General features: G+C 40.6%; 1 protein-coding gene across 1 annotated transcript; it reads left to right on the plus strand.

Annotated features, from left to right (window-relative positions):
- Nucleotides 1-10,291: 10,291 nt before the first annotated feature.
- LOC137628620 (uncharacterized) lies at nucleotides 10,292-21,213 on the plus strand. Its single transcript, XM_068359772.1, has 9 exons — nucleotides 10,292-10,482; nucleotides 11,823-12,004; nucleotides 12,134-13,084; nucleotides 13,247-13,976; nucleotides 14,265-14,863; nucleotides 15,158-15,771; nucleotides 16,024-16,724; nucleotides 20,565-20,735; nucleotides 21,147-21,213. Exons 1-9 carry the CDS (start codon nucleotides 10,292-10,294, stop codon nucleotides 21,211-21,213), a joined length of 4,206 nt encoding a protein of 1,401 aa, XP_068215873.1.
- The last annotated feature ends 133 nt before the right edge of the window (nucleotides 21,214-21,346 follow it).

The raw sequence follows: 21,346 nt of genomic DNA on the forward strand, positions 1-21,346 counted from the left end.
CGTAATTTCTTGGTTTGATATTTCAGACAAATAAGTTTTTGGGTGATTATGGGCTATTTATTTGGACACTTTTATATTTCTTCACACTGAAATGGTTGTTTAGCAGTCAAAATAATTATTTCTAGGTTATTAAACGCTAAGATATTAACGAAAAACAATTTTACGGTAGCAATTTCTTCAAATCCAAGATAGTAGTCCATTAATTGACAGGGCAAGTAAAATTATTTTTTTTTTTAGACCACGTAAACAGTAAAAGTTCCATAAATGGATTGTTTTAAAATTCTACCCAAAAAATCTGGAGAAATTGCGTAGTGAACCTAACTAAATGTTGAGACATACGAACTCTCTTTCAAACCTTCTGAGACTTAGTCTCTTATATAATCGTAACAATGGCTTCGTTTTGATGTTATGGTGCTAATGGGTCCTTGATACACAAAACACAACCAGGAAGATAGCTTGAAAAACAGCTCTCGCATAGGTCATAGATTTTGCTTTAAGTTTTTAAGTATGTTCCATTGTGTCAACAACTGACCATATCCATGTAATTAACATGCTACTGGAAAAAGGAAAAGATTATGGCAAATCACTAATTATGAAAATTAATACCATCAATGAAATTATCAAAACTTCTATCACTGCAGAATTTATAACATTATCAAATTAATTAAATTTTGTTATTAAGATTTTATCCTATAGTCTTCATGTTTTTGTAAAAGTATTAATTGGGAGAATCTAAGGGGATGGTTAGCCAAATTTATATGCAGTCAGGGGGAAAATGATTCAAAAGTCGTTGATTATATCCTGATGCATCTTAATCTATTGATTAATGAAAGACAGTTTTCCTTGGATGCCTTAAAGGTAACTATTTCTGTGAATGGAAAAGTGCGCCGTATTGCTCAACTAATTAGCAAGAATCATTCAAGGCGAATACAAAATAAATGAACATGCATAATCCTAACGCAATACTTATCAATGAAGCGATGCCAGTAAACAACATGATTTCAAAAAACCTTTCCTCCAATGTTTTATATACACTTTAATAGCCAAAGAAAATAGTAGAGTGACTAATGGCCGCATAGCTTTAATTTTGAAGTTTTACAAAATTATGTGAGATTCCCTTGTTAATGCTAGGGATGGGAAATGTTTCATGGAAAAAGTCAATGAAATACTAATTTTTATTAAAATCATGGTGATCTATGATGTTATCCGTGAATATCTATTAATAACCTCCTTGTGATAATGCTCTGAAAATCTTTATATATAAAGTTTTTGTCATCTTCATTAGGATGTTATAGCTAAGGCTCATTATTGACATAGTATATTTAAATGTAAACCTAAAATGAGGGAAAAGTTTTACAGTAAAGTACATTGAATTTTAAAATAACGCTCTGGTCTAGAATTTTTATGAGTTTTAAACGATTGGTCAGGATATTTACATAAATGTTACTTCTCGAATAATTCCCCTCCTGAACATTACTCCATTATAGTTTACATAATGAGTTTAAATTGCATTTTATTTCTTCATTTATATATCAAACATTAAAATGAGTATATAGTTCACCTTCACGAGAACCATTAATTCCGTAACTGCTTATAATGGAAGACAATACATAGTTAAAAAGTTCTGATACAATAAAGGAGAGGTTCAGGTTCCATGATACATCAAAGCTGGTATTGAGTTTGTAATTGAATAAAAAGGAGCAAATGTATGTGGTTGTGTTGAACTTTAAAGTGCGGCGACTACTATACCTTACATTTTGTTTTAAACTTATTAAAGTTTATTTGAATAGTACTCTAAATCTTTCAAGATATTGTCCTTGGAGACTTAATGATACTATTCCTTTTTATTAAGATATACCTTGTGAACAAGGCCGCACCTTGGTTGAATTACATAATGAGACTCATCCAACTGCTAAGGTTGTTTAAATTTCGCACAAGAAAATTATATGATGCTCATTGTGTTTTAAAGTGTATGATCTTTTCCTTTCCCAGATCATGTCGAATTGTGTTGTGAAATTTATCTAAAATGTTGAACTCCTATATATAAAAGCCTAAAGGAAATTCCCAAACATAAAAGAAAGGGATTTATAGGTAAACAAATGATTAAAATTGTATTGTACAGGGATGTTAATCTCATCCAGACTAGGCCGGTATTTCATCAGTAAGAGAGAGAGAGAGAGAGAGAGAGAGAGAGAGAGAGAGAGAGAGAGAGAGAGAGAGAGAGAGAGAGAGAGAGAGAGAGAGAGAGAGCACTGATGTCGTCAAAAAGTTGAAACACACCGATAGACTAGCAGAGAGAAGACGAATCGAGGAAAAACTTTTCTTAAAAAATTAGGATTTATTCGAAATACAGTAAAAACCAGATAGACAGACAGATGTATATATAAGTATTATTCAATTCTTTTTTTAAAAGATAAGCTGATCACGACAGGACTTGGTCGTTACCCTAAAGGTCAGAGACTAAAGTGCCTGGCTTTCATGAACTATGCCTTACAAGGACAAAAAATACCAGAGTTAAAGCTTCATAAAATTTCCTGTTATCAGAATTACTTTTTTTTTTTTTTTTTTTTTACAAATAATGTTTTTCCTCCATTTAAACCCTAATGACAGTTTTTTTTCCAGATTGAGTGATGTATATCAAAGAGGATGGAATAGTGTATGTTTTTGTTTTATTAGAATGAGGCCTATGAATAGTATATAAGAAAACTACCATTGGTAAAAATGGTAAAATAAAATAATAATAATAATAATAATAATAATAATAATGATGATGATGAGGATGATGATAATGATGATAATAATAACAATAATAGATATCGTGAAGATTACGGCTGCTTCTGTGGCATTTATCTTATAATTTAGCTTCTCAATCGCTCTGATTTTTCTTCTTTCATCAGAACTGCATGCCGCCAGTAAATGTGCCATAATGGTCATCGGTAGGGGTTACAGCAAAGATTTTATCAAGCAGGTCACCGAGGGCTGATTGTTCCCGGTGAGCGGAGGCTTTACTGAGTTTGGGACGGAGCTGTTCACCCATTGGATAAGGTGTTTGTCGGCATGGAATCTGTTACATTCAGGCTGGTACCACACTCACAGTCATCGGAGTTAGGCAGGGTCTGAGTAAGGCTGGGCAGCATATTCCTGAAGTCTGGATCCTTTGGTTTGGATAGAGATAGACCTTCGCGGATATTAGAACCAATTAGAGCGTGTTTTGGAGCGGTGACGTAGTGAGACTCCGCCCACCTATAAACTTTCCGTATTTCTTGCAAAAGCACCAGTTTTGAAAATATTTATCTTATATAATACGTTATAATATTGGTAAATATATTAATTATTATATATGCATACAGAATATATGTATCAACTATGCTGTACCAGCTAGCATTTACGCTGCCGCTTATTATTATAAAAAGGTACTGAGTCTGAGTACGCAAGGTATATGGCACCATTGCTCAATGTAAACAAACTGCATGTGCTGTTCCTGTTTTGTAACTTCTGTCGAATTGACCGAGTCTGTAGCCTGTAGTTCTCCTAGTCTGTTGTTTTCATCATTTGTTACTTGTACTTTAGTCACTATGGAGTGTACAAGAAATCCCGAGTTGCTAGATTCTGAAGGCAGGGGCTTTCCCTCCATCGCAAGTTGCGATGGAGGGGAAGCCAATGGCCTTCCAGTTGAGCGTCTTGCGATTCGTCAGACGCTCAACTGGGAGGCCAAGGGGAGCTGCACCGCTGTGTAAAGGCCGTCATCCGACAGGTGCTGTATCTTCACAACCTAAACGTCCCCGTAATTTGTCTCACAACATTTCCTGCAACGTGGCCAATGGGAAATCTCAAGGCACAAAATCATTAAGTGAAAAATAGCTATATTTATGTATTTTTTATTTGCATATATTTCATTCAAATGGAAAATAGGAAAACTATTTTCGAATTCATATTTCTCACATTTCACAATAGTTTTTTTATTAGTGTTTAGGCAACGTATTAATTCTATGTATTTTTATAGCTCTTAAGACATAAATTATTCCATTTTTATTGTATCTGGTTGAACTTTTATATAATATAATGTTTTGTAATAATCTGTTTTTTCCCTTATATTCCAACAAATATCAGCAAAGGAAAGCTTTTTGGTATCCGAGGCTGCAATGGTAATATGCATAATAAAAGCAAAGCAAAAAATTTGCGTAGTTTAGGATATCTGCACAACAAAACCTGAGCAGGGCCTTGGTTGTAATACATAACGTAAATTTGTGCTTTTTATTACATATCTGTCCAAATTAAAAAAAAAAAAAAAAAAATCTGGTATATTTTTCTTTGTCTAAAATGAATTTGCCACTCATTTCCGTTGGATATTATTAGAAGAATATGCTTTGTTCCTACACTAAATACAAACCCTCATTCTTTACTATAGGAGATATTCTAGCGCGAGATGGAAATTGTTAACTACCGGAGCCGCAGGCGCGAAGGTATGGGGGGGGGGGGGGGAGGGTCTGGGGGTCTCCCCCAGAAAATTTTTATGATGAAACACCCTCAGATGCGATTTCCTGTTATCTGACAGCATATTGTATCAAAAACAAAATCATATTTTTGGAAGATTTTTATGTGACCAATTCCAATTTTTACACAATAACAATCATAAAATACCAATAGGCATATATATATATATATATATATATATATATATATATATATATATATATATATATATATATATATATATATATATATATATATATATATATACCGATAGGCCTACTTGGTGAATTTACCAAAAATATGCTGACGATGTTGATTCTTTGCTACAAACTCATTCGCAATATCGATCAAGTCAAGGCAATCGGTTTTTTTCCGAATGACAATGAAGTATCATGCAATGATTCAATCTTTCCTGAGTCATTGTACTCCGAAGGTACGTTTTCACTCTTTGCATGGCACTAAAAGCGCGTTCGCTCTGTGCGTTTGATGCTGGCATAACAAGCAACAGCTTAACATCCTTAGTCACTTCTGTAAGAAGAGACAATTTATGGTCACCAAGGCCTTTAATAAACTCAACTATTTCTCGTGGCTTTGCCTCTCTTATTTCAAAAGAACAATGCTGTGAGAGAATAGAGAGCTGTTGTCGCAGACGGTTGCTAGAGATGAAATGCATTTACAAAATGTAAATCTGAATGTTTAAAAGCATATTATCAGCAAAAAAGTGGGGGGGCTATAGCCCCCCCAGCCCCCCCTGCTCCTACGCCCCTGTAGTGGTGGGGAACCACCGGTTGGTAGCTGCTGTTTACCTTCAATCGAATTCTACCCGTCGCAGTGGTAACACCTCTGCTCTTGTTTTATTTGCTGGCAGACTACCCTTTCTTTTTTTTATTTGAGTTTTGATTAATCCTTTTTCTTTTTCTTTGTAGATGATGTCCTTTATTTGAAGGAAGTGTTCACAACGCCTTTATGTCACCGCTGGATGTGGATCCTCTTTCCCTATGCCCCTTTCCGGAGGTCATGGGTGTTCTGCTACCCTGCGGAGGATGGGTTCCCCTGCCAAGTATGTAGAAGAGGTCTTCACATTACCTTCTCCTCCTCCTCCTCCACTTCATTGTCCTCCCCTCTTTGGAGGCTAGGAGGGAGAGATAGAGAAGAGGAAAAGGAGAGATCGCACTCCATTGCCCAGTGGTTCTCTCCGGAATCACAGGCGACATAGGAGGAGACATAATCGTTCTTGCTCTTCCTCGCCTTCTGTCTCTTCACGAGATGTCTCACCGTTAGTCTAAGCAATCTCGTCACAAACTTAAGAGCATTTCCTTCTTACCCTAACATAGGGCATCAAGAGCGTATGCGCCAACATGCGCATACGCTCCAACAAGAGCATAGCTGCATCTCGTGCCATGCGCTCACCTGCGTACAAACTCCTGCGTGCCACCAATCTTCTGCGCAATAGCACTCTCCTGCCCGATGGCACTCTCCTGCGGCCAACGCTTATCAACGCCCCAGCACTTACCGGCGCACCAGCCTTCTCCCGCATCCGCAAGGATATGGGCGCACGCCCGCGCGCCCATATGATTCTACTATGGCGAATTTTCTCCTGCACGCGCGCTCCCTACGGTTGGCACAGACGTACGAGATAACTCTCCTGTACGCCCGTGTACGCCTTCACCTAGATATTCTCAACGAAGAGACAGGCGAAATAGGAAGAGACTTTATCATTCTCGCTCTTTCTCGCCTTCTGTCTCTCAACAAGACTTCCTGCTTCAAGATTATAGACACTCATGCCACAAACCTGAGAAGAACAATCCCTCTCGTCATAGTTCTGGCTCGCTGTCGTCGTCGTGCGAGGGATCATCTAAGAAAACAGGAGAGAGGCTAAGGGCGAAGCACGTCCTAACCTCGAACCTTCTTCTTCGCATATTAGTTTGAGGGTCTCCGTCCGCTCTAGAAAAAGTCAGATAGAGCGCTTCTCTTTTCTTTTCTCTCTATTTTCAGAGAGATCGCTCTCGCCTTTGAATTAGCGATCTCTGACCCTTTGCGGTCTCGTGACAAGGAAACCTCGGTTTCCCGGTGCGCTATCCCTTCATTTGCGCACAGCTAGTTGCTGAAACCTTTGGTTTTCGTGCATTTAGTCTCGCTGACACTTTGGTGTCTCGTGACATGGGAGACTTCCGTTTTCCCGTTGTTCTAGCCCTTCGGGTTCTCGCAACACAAACTCTAGGGGCACGTACGTTCACGTTGAACCTTCGGGTTCTCGCAACACAACCTCAAGGGGCACGCACGATCACGCTGAACCTTCGGGTTCTCGAGACACAAGTCATCAAGAGCGTTACTCTTATGTCAGAGAGTCTTCGGACTCTTGTCATGCAGAGTGTTCGCGTACGCCCATCCAACACTACGTCCATAATGATCAGGAATTTTAGTCTTATGGCAGAGTCTTCAGACCCCAGTCACGCAGGTGTTCGCACGCAATTAGCGCTACACACGCAAATCTCCGATCATACACTCGCGGGGTCATTCCCTCGCTCCCGTGTTTCAGACAGGACAACCTCCCTAATTCCTTTGCTCTCTATTGAGTTAAGGATTTCGAGTCTCTCGGAAACCTCGAAAGAAGATGCAGGGGTTCGCCCCCTTCTTCTCTTTGGTTGAGAGCAGAAGGGAAAAGTCATGTGGCAGCTCATGACCTGCCCATGTTACGAGGTAACACTCGTTGTCAACCTGCAATTTGATCAACTTATTGGGAAACTCAGATTGCTGACAGGAGGTTCGCCTCCAGGGATTAGAGATCCTTCCCTTACGAGGGAGTGATAACCTTCCTCGGAATTTGACTGCGTGAAAGATCCATTCCCCTTCCGAGGGAAAGCTTCCCCACTTCAGAGAGTCAGCAACCTTCCCTTCTTTGTAAGGAGTTGCGAACAGCTCAATGAGTTTTACCTCTGCTATCTCGTCCCCGAAGCCTTTGCTTTCTCCCCTGGAGCTGGGGAAAAGCAAGTCTACGGATTATGCCTCCTTCGGGGGGAACTACTCCCTGGGAGTATGCTGGGCTCAGGTGATGTCCTTCTTCGGGAGGACTTCTCTCTCGTTCACGAGAGGAGATTTTTTCGCCTACGTTTTTTCTTTAAAACTGGGAGAAAACTTGCCTTAGGCGATGCCCTCCTTCAGAAGATTTCTCTCGTTCGTGCCATAGAACTGGGGGAAAGCTTGTCTTAGGCAGTGTTCTCCTTCGGGAGAACTTCTCTCTCATTTGCGAGAGAGAGATTATTACGCCTTCGTTTTATTCCCATAGAACTGGGGGAAAGCTTGTATTAGGCAATGTTCTCCTTCGGGAGAACTTCTCTCTCGTTGGCGGGAGTGAGATTATTACGCCTTCGCTTTTTTCCCATAGAACTGGGGGAAAGCTTATCTTAGGCAATGTTCTCCTTCGGGAGAACTTCTCTCTCGTTCGCGAGAGAGATTATTAAGCCTATGCTTTTTTCCCCATGAATTTGGAGAAAGCTTGTCTGAGGCCAAGTCCCCCTTCGGGGGGACTCGTTTCTCGTTCATGAGAGGGAGTTTTTTTACTCGAGAGGGAGTTTTTTACGCTTACGTTTTTTCCCTAGAACTAAGAGAAAACTTGTCTTAAGCGACGTCCTCATTCGGGAGAACTTCTCTAGCGTCCGCGAGAGAGAGATTATTACGCCTATGCTTTTTTTCTCATAGATCTGGGAGAAAGTTTGCTTTAGGCGATGTCCTCCTTCAGGAGGACTTCTCCCTCATTCGCGGGAGAGAAATTATTAAAACTACGCTTTTCCCCATAGAGAGGGGAGAAATCTTGCCTTTGGCAATCCTTCCTTTGGGAAAACCTTTCCCTTGTCGAGAGAAAAAAGTTAATACGCCTACGCTTTTCCCCATAGGGCAGGGAGAAAGCATGTTTTAGGCGATCTCCTTAGGGAGAACCTTCCTACCTTCACGAGAGAGACTTGTAGGAGTTTACTGATCTACGCTCCTCCCTCTTACGCCTTTTGGTTCTCCAACAGGGGCGGAGCGAGAGCCTTGTATTAAGCGACATTCTCCTTTGGGAGAACAAATCTACCCTGCGCAGGAGTTATTTTCATCCCTGATGTTCTCCCCCTCGTGCTGGTAGGAGACGTCTTTTTGATCCTACTGGTTCCCCTTATGTTGACCCCTCGGGGTCTCGTGACGATTACCCTTTCGCCGGGCGTGATCGGGAGCCTTTAAACTTTTGTCATGTTTATCCTACGGGTTCTCATGACCTTAGGAGTCCTTCGGGCCTCTGTCGCGTTGGACTTTCGAGTTCACACCACTTGGAACCTTCGAGTTTCAGTTATGCGAGTAGTCGTGCTCTGCTAACAATTAGCACAGAGTGTCCGTGCACACGCGCAATTGGCGCTATGCACGCAATCATCGTCATTAAGAGTTTACTCTTATGACAGAGCCTTCCGACTCTCGTCAGCGGTCTTCGCCATTACATCCAGACACTCCGACTTCTACCATTCTTCTCCTTTCGATATGAAAGATACGAGGCGTAAGATATAAGGCTTGTCTGCTACTCACGTCTCCACTCTTTCCTGTAATAACACGCGAGGAATTATCGCAGCCTGAGGATTCCTTGTGAGTGCTGCAGTCGAGGGACTTAGAATCCTCCTATTTAAGGACTCTAACAACTTTGTGTTATTTCTCATGCCTCAGCGATTTGCATTTGTCTCCTCGACCCGTTGACTCTCCAGGCTATGTATTGACAGTCTGGGGTTCGAGTCCCGCCCAGACTCGTTAGAGCCTTCAGTGCCTACAACCTTACCATCCTTGTAAGCTAAGGTTGGGGGATCCTATAGTTCTATCTGCTGAGTCTTCAGCAGCCACTGCCTGGCCTTCCCTGGTCCTAGCTGGGTTGGAGAGGAGGCTTGGTCGTTGACCATATATGGTCAGTCTCTAGGACATTGTCCTAACGGCTAGTGCAATGTCACTGTCCCTCGCCTCTGCCTTTCTTGAGCGAACTTTAAACCTGGTGTGTTCTCCGAGTTCAGAGACGTCAACCTTCTCCTCTGATCTTAGATCCCTTCACAGCGAGGCTCACACCAGGCTAATCCTCGAAGAGACACTCAACTCTTCCAGGCTCTTCTCATTCACACAAGCCTCGGCAAGGGAAGTGACTTCAATGTCCCTTCTGGCTTGCACGTGGTCTGATACAGTCGGCTACATTGTGAGCCACGAGGACATGTCAAACCAAACTCTAGGCAGACCCTAAAAGAAGTCCTAACTGCTGGGGCTAAGACAATTGACTTCTTAACCGCTACAACAGCGACAATGTGAAGCAATTGGATTCTCAAAAGGAGAGATCAGTAGTTCCCAGACTTCCTTTTGTTCCTCAGTGAGGAAAGCTTCTCTCAGTCTCGGCGATTAAGGGCCATTGCGCAGACTTGAGCCTCATCTGTAGACGGAGAAGGGGTTGACCTCTGTGCCTCAGAAGACATCACCTTGGTTGTTTCGGTGTTGGAGTGATCTTGCCCCCACTTGAGATTAGACCATCTCCTTGAGACGTGTCTCACGTTCGCTGAAGGGTCTGCCATATGTACCCTTAAGGGTCTCAGACCCTCTCTGGACCTTAAGACCGTCTTCCTCGTACCTCTGTCCTCCGCGAAAAGGGTCAGTAAGCTACATGGTCTCTTACGCCACCCATTCTAGGAGATGGGGGGGAGGGAGTGTCTCGCAACTTTGTACCGGGCTTGGTGGCTAGACTCACAATCCTTCATCTAACGATGGGATATTTCGAGAATATCCACTCTCAATAGGTAACACAGGATGCAGTCCAGTCGTTACTATGCCCAGTCGGGGCGTCAGAGAAACATCTGAGGTGCACCAGACTTTTCAGACCACGTCTCCGTCATCTCTTCCCTGTTCCAACTGGGGTGAAAAAGAGAATCTCTCGCAACACCATCTCTTTCTGACTTATAAAAGTTTGCGAGGTGTTTTCACGGAGACCCCGAGGCAGGAAAACCCAGAGCCCATCAAGTTAGGGGAGTGGCTGCCTCTCTGGCGTTTAATAGTTTTTTTTCAGTCTCCCAAGTCTTAAGTGTTGGGGTCTGGAAGCGCCAATCTACATTCACTGCTCACTATTTGAGCGACGTGACACATAGGTCTCTAGACACCCTTTTCATGGGCCTATTGTGACAGGTCAACAGATGGTGTTACTACCTTACGCCCTTTCAGGGGACAGTTACCATTGGTTGAGGATTCTGGGTTACACTAGGTTTTAAGAAGGACATCCTTCAATCTTCTTCGTCTCCTTCTCCCCCACATCTGGGGATCCTAGCCTGTATCCAGTTTCAGCTGGACTCGCCAATGGAAATAAGGTATGATACTCATCTGAATCCTCTCACAGAGTATAAGTTATACTCGTGGACACGAGGTTTCCCCTTGGCAAGGTCGGGGGAATCCTAAGTTTGAAGGGGTCCGAGTCAAATGTTCCTGACCCACTTCATCCTGAAACATTTGTTTCCATGAAGTTGCAAACCTTCAGTTGTACTGAGATTCTGGGGATCTACAAAGAAAGAAGATAACGGAAGATTGTTGCTTCAAAAGAGTCTAGTCTGAGGACTATCTTCCCTAAAGATAGGGAACTCCTTCGCTACCCTGGCCTCAAGACTAAGTATCCTATTGTAAAGAATGAGGGTTTGTATTTAGTGTAGGAACAAATGACAAACTTATAACAGAGTTTGTATTTTCCCTAACATACAAACCCGAATTCTTTCTGTTAATGCAGAAACACAAACCCATGTGGTTGGAAAAACAATGTCGTTAATTTTGTAATTGGTAGTCAAAAAGTTGAGAGGTGTAAACAAATTACGATTTCATCTTACTTCCTAAAATTATGAAGTCTCTTTGACAGTTCAAGCAAGGTTTTCAAGGAGAACAGTTGTATATATTTCGTAAGGATTCATTTTGGGCACACAGATGTAAGTTTTTTGACGAACTTATATGTATATATTTGTTTTATGTCTTATGCATTTAAGGGTTAAAAGGCGTAAATTGGTTTATTTGTGACATTTAACATTTGATTGTCCTATAAATATGATAAAATGTGATTTAAAGTGGCAACGAAATTGTCTTGTTTAGAAAATTATATTTAATTAGCTTTCCAAGATGTATTAAGGTACATCATGTCACCGTTATGACTTATTGAATATCATGGGCTATTTAATAATGTACAGTATTTAAAGTTTGTAATAATTCCTTTCAGGAATGAACCTACTGCTACTGCTACTGTTACTACGGTTACTACTGCTACTACTACTGTTAACGGAATAAAGGTTGAAGTTGAGTTTCTGAGTTTGTGTCGCCCATAACAATAGTTCATTCATCTTTAACATGAGTACGGATCAGAAGGACAACGTAGAAGACAATGGTGACGCCAAGGAGAAGTCACGCACCTTCAAGAACAAGCAGACTGCTGCTCTCTCTGCCCTCACAAAGAAACGGAATGAGGTCAGCAAGTGTATGGAGAAGCCTGATAATCTCCATTTAGTAAAGACAGGCATGGAGGAGTTTTAGGAAGGGTTAAAGAAGTACAAAGACTGCCACAGTGATTACTTGTCTCAACTACCTGTCAACGAGCACCAGTCAGAAATCAAAAGGTTTGAAGATAACGAATTGTCTGCCATAGGATTCAGATTACAGGTGCATAAATGGATAGCCACAACAGAAGCAAATTTGCAGGATTCTATGGACGGATCTTCACTGCGGAGCAGGTCACATAAATCCAGGAGGTCAGTTAAAAGCACGGCATCAAGTGTAAAGTCTTCTCTCATACAAGAGAAGGCAAAGATAGCTGGTTTGCTTGCACAGAGGGCACTGCTTGAGAAACAAACAGAAATAGCCCAACAACAGGCAGAATTAAAAGCCAAGGAAGATTTGTTAAAGTTGGATGGTGAAATTGAAGCAGCAAGGGCGAGGGAGAAGGTGTTCCAGGAAGAAGTTATTCCATCGACAGACAAAGTTTTAAACCCTGAAACACCAGAATTTGTTCCCAGTCACAATGTGCATCAAAATAAACCCAATGTGACCATGCCTTTTCTACACATGGCACCTGCCCCAGAGTCATTCTACCAAAGTCAGCAACAGTTAGCAGCGGCTATGATTCTGCCTCATGCTGAAGTGACCAAGTTTTGTGGTGATCTTCTTGAATATGCATCATTCATGTTGGCATTTAATGACTGCATCGTGCCACACACCACATCAGATGCCAACAGGCTGTATTTCTTAAATCAGCATATAGAAGGAAAGCCTAAGTCACTCATACCTAGGTGCATGTTTATGAATGCATCTGAAGGATACATTGAAGCAAAAAGACTTCTGGACAAAGTGAATGGAGATCCATACAAGGTTTCCATGGCATGCATAGACAAGCTAACCAAGTGGCCACAAATGAGAGGTGATAACAGTGAATCTTTGCAGGAATATGCTTTATATCTTGTGAAATGTAATCATACCATGCAGTCATTGTCAAACATGCAGGTTTTGAATGATTCGCCAAACCTTCAGAGGGTGATTTCAAAGCTGCCAGTGTATATTCAAAATAAGTGGTTGGATCATGTGATAAAGCTCAGGAAGCAAGGTGTTTGTGTGTGTTTCCCCACATTAGTGGAATTTGTACAGAATGCAGCAGAGGCAGCAATGGATCCTGTATTCAGCAGGGAAGCTTTGGGTAAAGTGTGTGTTTTTTCAAAGGCAAAGGCAAATCATGGCTCAAGTCAGACCAAGCAAAAATCGTTTGCAGTGACAGTGCAACCATCAAATTCTGTCAGCCAGTATACTAGGAAATGCCAACTCTGTAGTGGTCATCATGACCTTGAGGAGTGCCCTCAATTTCTGCTTAGGAGTGTGGATGAAAGACGAGAATTTGTTAAAGTCAACCGTCTTTGCTTCAGTTGTTTGGGCAATAACCACACTTCAAAAAGGTGTCTCAATCGACGGCAGTGCAAGACATGTAATAAAAGGCATCCTACCACTCTGCACATTGAGAATTTTAGGATGCTTGACAGCAACAGTGCAATTGTGTCACAAGCTAGTGCACAGTCTGAAAGTACAGGTCAAGGTTGTGCTAAGGGTCAAGATGGTACTCAAGGTGAAGGTCGCACTCCAGGTCAAGGTAATACTCAAACTCTAAGTAATGTGAGGTCTTCTGCATGTACAATTTCTGATACAGTGTTGCAATCAATCTTGCCTGTGCAATTACGTGTAAAGGGTAGCGACAATGTAGTACAAACTTATGCCTTTTATGATACGGGCAGTACAGGTTGTTTCATTAAAGATAGTATCAAGGATCAATTAAACTGTAAAGGTATTGAAACAGCTATCAAGTTGCAAACAATGCATGGGACTGATACGGTTGAAACCTTTATTGTAAATGGTCTTGTTGTTGCTGATATACATGGTAATAATGATGTTGTATTACCAAAGGTATTCACACAAAAGGATATTCCTGTTAATCATGATCAAATTCCAAGGTATGAAGTGTTAAAGGATTGGCCTCATTTATCAAGTGTTATTAATAAGATTCCAGTGTATCAGCCAGAGTTAGACATAGGAATTTTGATAGGTAGTAACTGTCCAACAGCTTTACAACCTTTAGAGGTTGTACCCACTTCAGGTTATGGCCCCTTTGCAGTAAGATATTTGCATGGATGGACAGTTAATGGGCCTGTACATGTTAAGGTTAGTTCAAATGGGGTTTCATGTCACAAGTTACTTGTATCTGATGTTTAACATGTTACTGACTGTATTACTGTTGAAAGTATTAGGAAGTACTTTGAGTTAGATTTTTCAGAAAGGGATCTTGGGTCAGTTCCTGATGAGTGTGGCTTATCTTTTGAGGACACAAGATTTGTGAAAAGGTGCCAGGATGACATTGAATTTAGAGATGGTCACTTTCAGCTACCCATGCCTTTCAGAGATCCCAATGTGAATCTTCCTAACAATAAGAAGCAGGCTGTTAGCAGAGCTATGTGGCAAAGGAGGAAGATGAAGAATAGTGAAGATTACAGACAGCAGTACACAACATTCATGAACAAGTTGTTTGAAAAAGGCTATGCTTACAAGATCCCGGATGATGAGGTCAATAAGATTCCTGTTTGGTATCTTCCTCATCATGCAGGTTTTCATCCCAAGAAAGGGAAGATTAGGGTTGTTTTTTACTGTAGTGCCAAGTTTGAAGGTGTGTCATTAAATGATGTTCTGCTACAGAGTCCAAACCTCACCAATTCATTGACAGGAGTACTCATTAGATTCTGGAAGGAGGTTTATGCATTCATTGGAGATATTGAAGCTATGTTCTTTCAAATAAAGATTCCACCTGAGAATCAGGACTATGTTAGATTCTTGTGGTGGCCTAATGGTGACATCAATCGACCTCTTGAAGAATTCCGAATGGCTGTTCACATTTTCGGAGCAATCTCATCACCGAGTATTGCAAATACTGCATTGAAGGCCACAGCAGACAAAGCAGATGAGAAGTATGATTCAACTGTTGGCAACACCATAAGGCACAATTTCTATGTTGACGACTGTTTGAAGTCATGTGCTGATGTTCCTACAGCAGTGAAGTTGGTGAAGGATTTGGTATCTGCAACTGGTGAAGGAGGATTTAGGTTAACTAAATTTGTCAGCAATTCAAGTGATGTCCTTAAAGCTTTGCCTGCTGAAGATTGTTCGGTTGAAAGTGACAAGTTTAATCTTGACATGGAGAGTTTAATGACAAGAGCCTTAGGAATGTTATGGGACCTTAAAGAAGACTCATTCAAGTTCTCAATTGAGCTCAAGGATAATCCATTCACCAGAAGAGGATTGTTATCAACTATCTCATCATTATATGATCCCCTTGGGTTGCTCTCTCCAATCATCTTACCGGCCAAGAAACTGTTACAAGAATTGTGTCAAGTTGAGAGTTTGGACTGGGATGAGAGTATTCCAGATGAGCTAGCTGAAAGGTGGCAACATTGGATAAAAGGTCTTCATTTACTGGAGCAGCTTTCAATACCAAGATGCTTCAAGTCAAGTGGGTTTGGTAATGTGACAGGTTCAAGTCTTGTATTATTCAGCGATGCAAGTACAGTTGGTTATGGTGTTGCAGCATACCTTGTTCTTTACGATGGAAACCAAGTTCAGTCAAATCTTGTCATGGGAAAATCAAGAGTATCTCCCAAAAAGGTGGTGACTATACCTAGGTTAGAACTTACAGCTGCAACTGTGTCTGTCAAGGTTGCTCAACACATCCTGAAGGAGTTGGAGTTTACTGTTGGCAAGGTAGTGTACTACACAGATTCAACAACAGTCCTTCACTATATTCATAGCAACAATAAAAGGTTCCCTGTTTTTGTAGCCAACAGAGTCAGGGTTATAAGGGACTATTCCCAGCCTGAGCAATGGAGATATGTAAACTCCAGTGATAACCCTGCTGATGTGGCATCAAGAGGTATTAGTGTACATCAGTTTTTGCAGTATGACGAATGGTTTCATGGCCCATCATTTATTGCATCTGATTATTTGCCTTCACAGGAGTATGTGTGTGCAGATTGTGTTGATGATACGAGTGAACAAGTGTCTGCGGTCACAATTTCTGAAGAACCTCATGGGTTTACAAGATTAATTGAATATTTCTCTTCATGGTCAAGGTTACAAAAGGCAGTTTCTGTATTTCAACAACTAAAGTCAATCCTTAGTGGTAAAAGGAAAGGTTGTGTAACCACTGATGCTGAAAGGGCAATCATAATGTATGTTCAACGGGAGGTGTTTGGTGATGAAGTGAAGGCTTTATCAAGGGAATTGTCAGTTGGCAAGAGTAGTCCAATATATAAGCTTGATCCCTTTCTTGATTCTGAGGATGGATTATTGAAGGTTGGAGGTAGGATAAGAAGGTCTGACATTCCACAGTCTGCCAAACATCCCATACTGTTACCAAAGAAGCATCATGTGACTACATTGTTGATACGACATGAGCATGAATTATTAGCTCATTCAGGTAGAAACCATATTCTCTCAAATGTAAGGCAGAAGTATTGGATCATCAATGCTAATGCAACTGTCAGGAATGTGTTATTTCATTGTGTTACTTGCAGGAAGTTGAAAGAACCAGCTTTGAGTCAAAAGATGGCTGATCTTCCAGCAGAGAGATTGGAACCTTCACCACCATTCAGTAATGTTGGTATTGACCTCTTTGGACCCTATTACATCAAGGAAGGAAGAAAGGAGTTAAAGAGGTATGGTGTGATATTTACCTGCTTGGTTAGTAGGTCAATTCATATTGAAACTGCAAACACTTTACAATCTGACTCTTTCATAAATGCTTTGCGAAGATTTGTTTCTCGAAGAGGTCATCCTAAGATTATCAGATGTGATAATGGAACCAACTTCCATGGGGCTGAGAGAGAACTTAAGGCAGCTCTTGGTGAGATGGAGGAAAAGAAGATTGAGAAGTATTTGTCGCATCATCATATTGAATGGAAATTCAATCCACCTGCAGCAAGCCACATGGGTGGTTGTTGGGAGCGCCAAATCAGAACAGTTAGAATAGTGTTGTCTGCACTGGTGAAGGAATTTGGTGAAAGGCTGAATGATGAAAGTTTACGGACTCTGCTTTGTGAGGTTGAGAGCATCGTCAATTCAAGACCGTTAACCACTGTAAGTGACAGCGTAGATGACCTTGAGCCACTAACTCCAAACCATTTGTTGATTCCAAAATCTTATGTGATCCCTCCCCCTGGCTTGTTTCAAAACGATGATGTTTACATGAGGAGAAGGTGGAGATGCGTTCAATATCTGACCAACCTGTTTTGGTCAAGATTTAGAAAAGAGTATTTGAGCACTTTACAGACTAGACAAAAGTGGAATGAAGCAAGAAGAAACCTAATTGTTGGCGATGTGGTCTTGGTAAAGAGTGACATTGATCCAAGGAATCACTGGCCAATGGGGCGAGTGATAGAAGTATACCCTGATGACAAAGGAACAATTCGCAGTGCCAAGATTAAGACACTTTCTTCGGTTATTGTCCATCCTATTCAGAAGCTAGTGTTATTAGTTGAAGGCTAGGATTTTCATGTTAAATGTAACGTGATATTTTGTTGTTCTTATGGCCTATCATTTGATATTATATATTATTTGAGTTATGAAGATGTTTAATTTTGTTTAGGTGAATAAGTGAATCATGGAAGTGTTTTGAATTCAAAGAGTTTGTATTGTAACTTAAAGGTTATTTATTGTGTCTGCATGTGTAGGTGTATATTTTGATAAACAGGTTTAATCTGTTTATGAGGCTGAGTATGTTAATGCAGAAACACAAACCCATCTGGTTGGAAAAACAATGTCGTTAATTTTGTAATTGGTAGTTAAAAAGTTGAGAGGTGTAAACAAATTACGATTTCATCTTACTTCCTAAAATTATGAAGTCTCTTTGACAGTTCAAGCAAGGTTTTCAAGGAGAAAAATTGTATATATTTCGTAAGGATTCATTTTGGGCACACAGATGTAAGTTTTTTGACGAACTTATATGTATATATTTGTTTTATGTCTTATTCATTTAAGGGTTAAAAGGCGTAAATTGGTTTATTTGTGACATTTAACATTTGATTGTCCTATAAATATGATAAAATGTGATTTAAAGTGGCAACGAAATTGTCTTGTTTAGAAAATTATATTTAATTAGCTTTCCAAGATGTATTAAGGTACATCATGTCACCGTTATGACTTATTGAATATGATGGGCTATTTAATAATGTACAGTATTTAAAGTTTGTAATAATTCCTTTCAGGAATGAAACTACTGCTACTGCTACTGTTACTACGGTTACTACTGCTACTACTACTGTTAACGGAATAAAGGTTGAAGTTGAGTTTCTGAGTTTGTGTCGCCCATAACACTTTCCACAAATCTTCCCTCCATCACCACCCCCTAGGATAGCCCTAACTAGAATGCGATTGAAGGTAAACAGCAGCTACCAACCAGCGGTCCCCCGTCACTGACAGGTGGGTAATTACCTGTCCGGTCGTTAACAACCTTGTTAAGGTTTTTCTGCCGTATTTTCCAGCTCGCGCTAGAATATCTCCTATAGTAAAGAATTCGGGTTTGTATGTTAGGAAAAATACAAACTCTATTATAAGTTTGTCATTTTTTTTGTTGCAACATAGATTTACCCTAGCAACTAAAATGAAGGTCTCTATTTCCTGTCTCACACCATGTATACTTCCGAACATGAATTATCATCCGTATTCTAGCCTAACCTGATAAAATATGCACATTTCAAAAACACTGAGTTAAAGCTACAAAACAACATTAGAAAATATATATGTATATAAGCAGCAAAGAACAAATCAAATTACAGAAGAAATATATATGATCAACGGGCCAAAATTTGTGCATTTTGAAGGGTACAATGATTCCAAATAAAATTCAAAGTAAAAATAAAAATTTAAACTCAGCCTACTTCATTTACTAAATGCCTAAGTGTCGAGGCCAATATTAGTAATCGAGTAATTTTTTCAATGGGTGAAGTATTACGTAACGAAACAGCTGATTGCCAGGGATCATAATTCTCCTGTCGAGGCCAATATAAGTAGTCAAGTCATTTTTCAACAGGTGAAGTATTACGTAACAAAACAGCTGATTGACATGGGATTATAGCCCTTCTGGTGTGTTGTATTGAGCAATGTTGCCAGCCACATGCCTTGCGTATCTCTGTACTTTTTTTAATAATTATACAGTATTTACCAATATTGTAACCTCTCACAAGATTATATTCTCAAAACTGGTGCTTCTGCATGAATTATTATGTAATGAAGCGGCTGATTGCCATGGGCATGGCTTTCTGCGTGTTTCATCAAGCAATGGTCCCATATGCCTTGCATATCTCAGTAAGTCATGATGCATAAGCGCCAGCGTAAATATTAGCTGGTACAATATAGTTGATACATATATTCTGTATACATCTATAATAACTACATTTACCAATATTAAACCTATTATATAAGATTAATATAACTGGTGCCACTGCAAGAATTAAGAAAAGCGTATACGTGGTAGCGCTAGGAGGGCGGAGTCCCACAACATATCACGATGTCACCACTACAAAACACTCTCTGATTGGTTCTAATATCCGAGAGGGTGTATTTTCATCCAGACTTCAGCAATATGCGTCCGGGCATGCATCTTAGTGCCCGGCCAGACCAAGCGCGGCTAGGGGCAAGGTTAGCGGCAAGAGGTTCCCGCGGCAAATTGAAACCTTAGGTATCTAATGTAGGTGGCCAGATATGAGGCGCGGGAAGCCTCAAGCCGCTGCAGTTTCCGCCAGACTATGTTTTATGTTTTAAAAAATCGCGGCGGCTCGAGCGTCTTCACCCAAGATTACGCCATTTTTCCTCAGTTCCTGAAGGGGTGCGCGTTCAATTGTTCGTTTCCAGCCCTTACTAGTCAACAGTTTATTGGGAGGTGTTTCGGAGAGCAAAAATAAATTAAATAAATGGAAGTTATGGCAATCAACTGCAAATGAATGGTAATAAAATAGTGGGTAGGCCTACGCCTTTTTGTGCTTTGCAACCTATTTAATCACCATCTAGTATATATATATATATATATATATATATATATAGAGAGAGAGAGAGAGAGAGAGAGAGAGAGAGAGAGAGAGAGAGAGAGAGAGAGAGAGAGAGAGAGAGAGAGAGAAATTTCAAATGTGAAAAGAATCGTATGTACATGTAAACAATATATCTTATGCAAATGCTAGTTAATTCTGGAATGAATGGGACAATGATTGTTCGTGAACTTTATCATATTTGAAGCAATTATAATACCTGGTAAGAGAGAGATTGAGATTGTCTATAGTTCGACGTTTGTTTTTTGAGCCTGGATCCAGGAAGGATGTTGCCATCAAAGAATCAAAAGACTTGTGAAATATGCAGATATTCATTAAATCTGTCGCCGTACAAACGAGACTGGCAACATTAACGTCAAAATTAACTTATTTTTCCTTCTCTGTTTATTAAAATCGTGAATCCAGACTCTTGTGTAATTTATAGTTCATATTAAAATAACGATTTTCAATCGGAAGTAATTTCCTACTCAAACACCATCGTCATGTTTACGAGGAAGGCTATCAGCTGGGAGTGAGGAGCAAGAGAGGTTTGGCGGTTCCGGTGTGGCCACCCAACATTTTGTCCCTGGCTTTCCGCCGAGTCATGCAGCTAACCTCGCCGCTCATCGCGCTTGGTCTGGCCGAGCCGTTAGTGCTGCTAGCTGATTGACCAGCTCACTGCCTGAGCTAAGCTCAACATCAGGCAAGCTGTTCTAATGTTCAGATCCAAGGTCCGGTGAGTCCTGTGCTGCTTGTTAATTGGCTGAGCCGCTTGCAAAGAAAGTCTCAGATACAGGCAGGTGTTTATGCCACTGATCAGCGTTATTCTCGTCGATATTAGTTAGGCATTGCGTGGTTTTTCTAAAGCAGGAGAGGAGGAAGAACTTCCCTTGAGTCATGTTAAAGTTCAGTTTTTTTTTTTTTTTTTTTTTTTTTTTTTTTTTGTGCTGGATGAGCAAGGTCCTAAGGATCCTAAGCCCTCTGGTTTGTGGACCACTGCTTCATCTTCTAGATGTTCCTCAAAGACCTATCCATCGAGGGCTTCTCTATGTCTTTCAGGTGTACTGTGGGCTTTTTGCCTGATGGCCGTCCCTTCCTCCTCCAGGCGCCTCTGACGGGTATATAACTCTTCCTGGCGTCAAGTCATTCTTTGGAGGAAGGTCTTTTTGAAGTCACTGGCTCTCCGGTCGTTGTGTGCTCAGTTGTCATGCACTATGAAATTCTTGAATCTCAGAAGTAGACCTTCTTTTAATCAGGTT

The sequence above is a fragment of the Palaemon carinicauda genome, chromosome 36 (genome assembly GCF_036898095.1).
Source record: "Palaemon carinicauda isolate YSFRI2023 chromosome 36, ASM3689809v2, whole genome shotgun sequence".
In the NCBI taxonomy this organism is placed as follows: domain Eukaryota; kingdom Metazoa; phylum Arthropoda; class Malacostraca; order Decapoda; family Palaemonidae; genus Palaemon; species Palaemon carinicauda.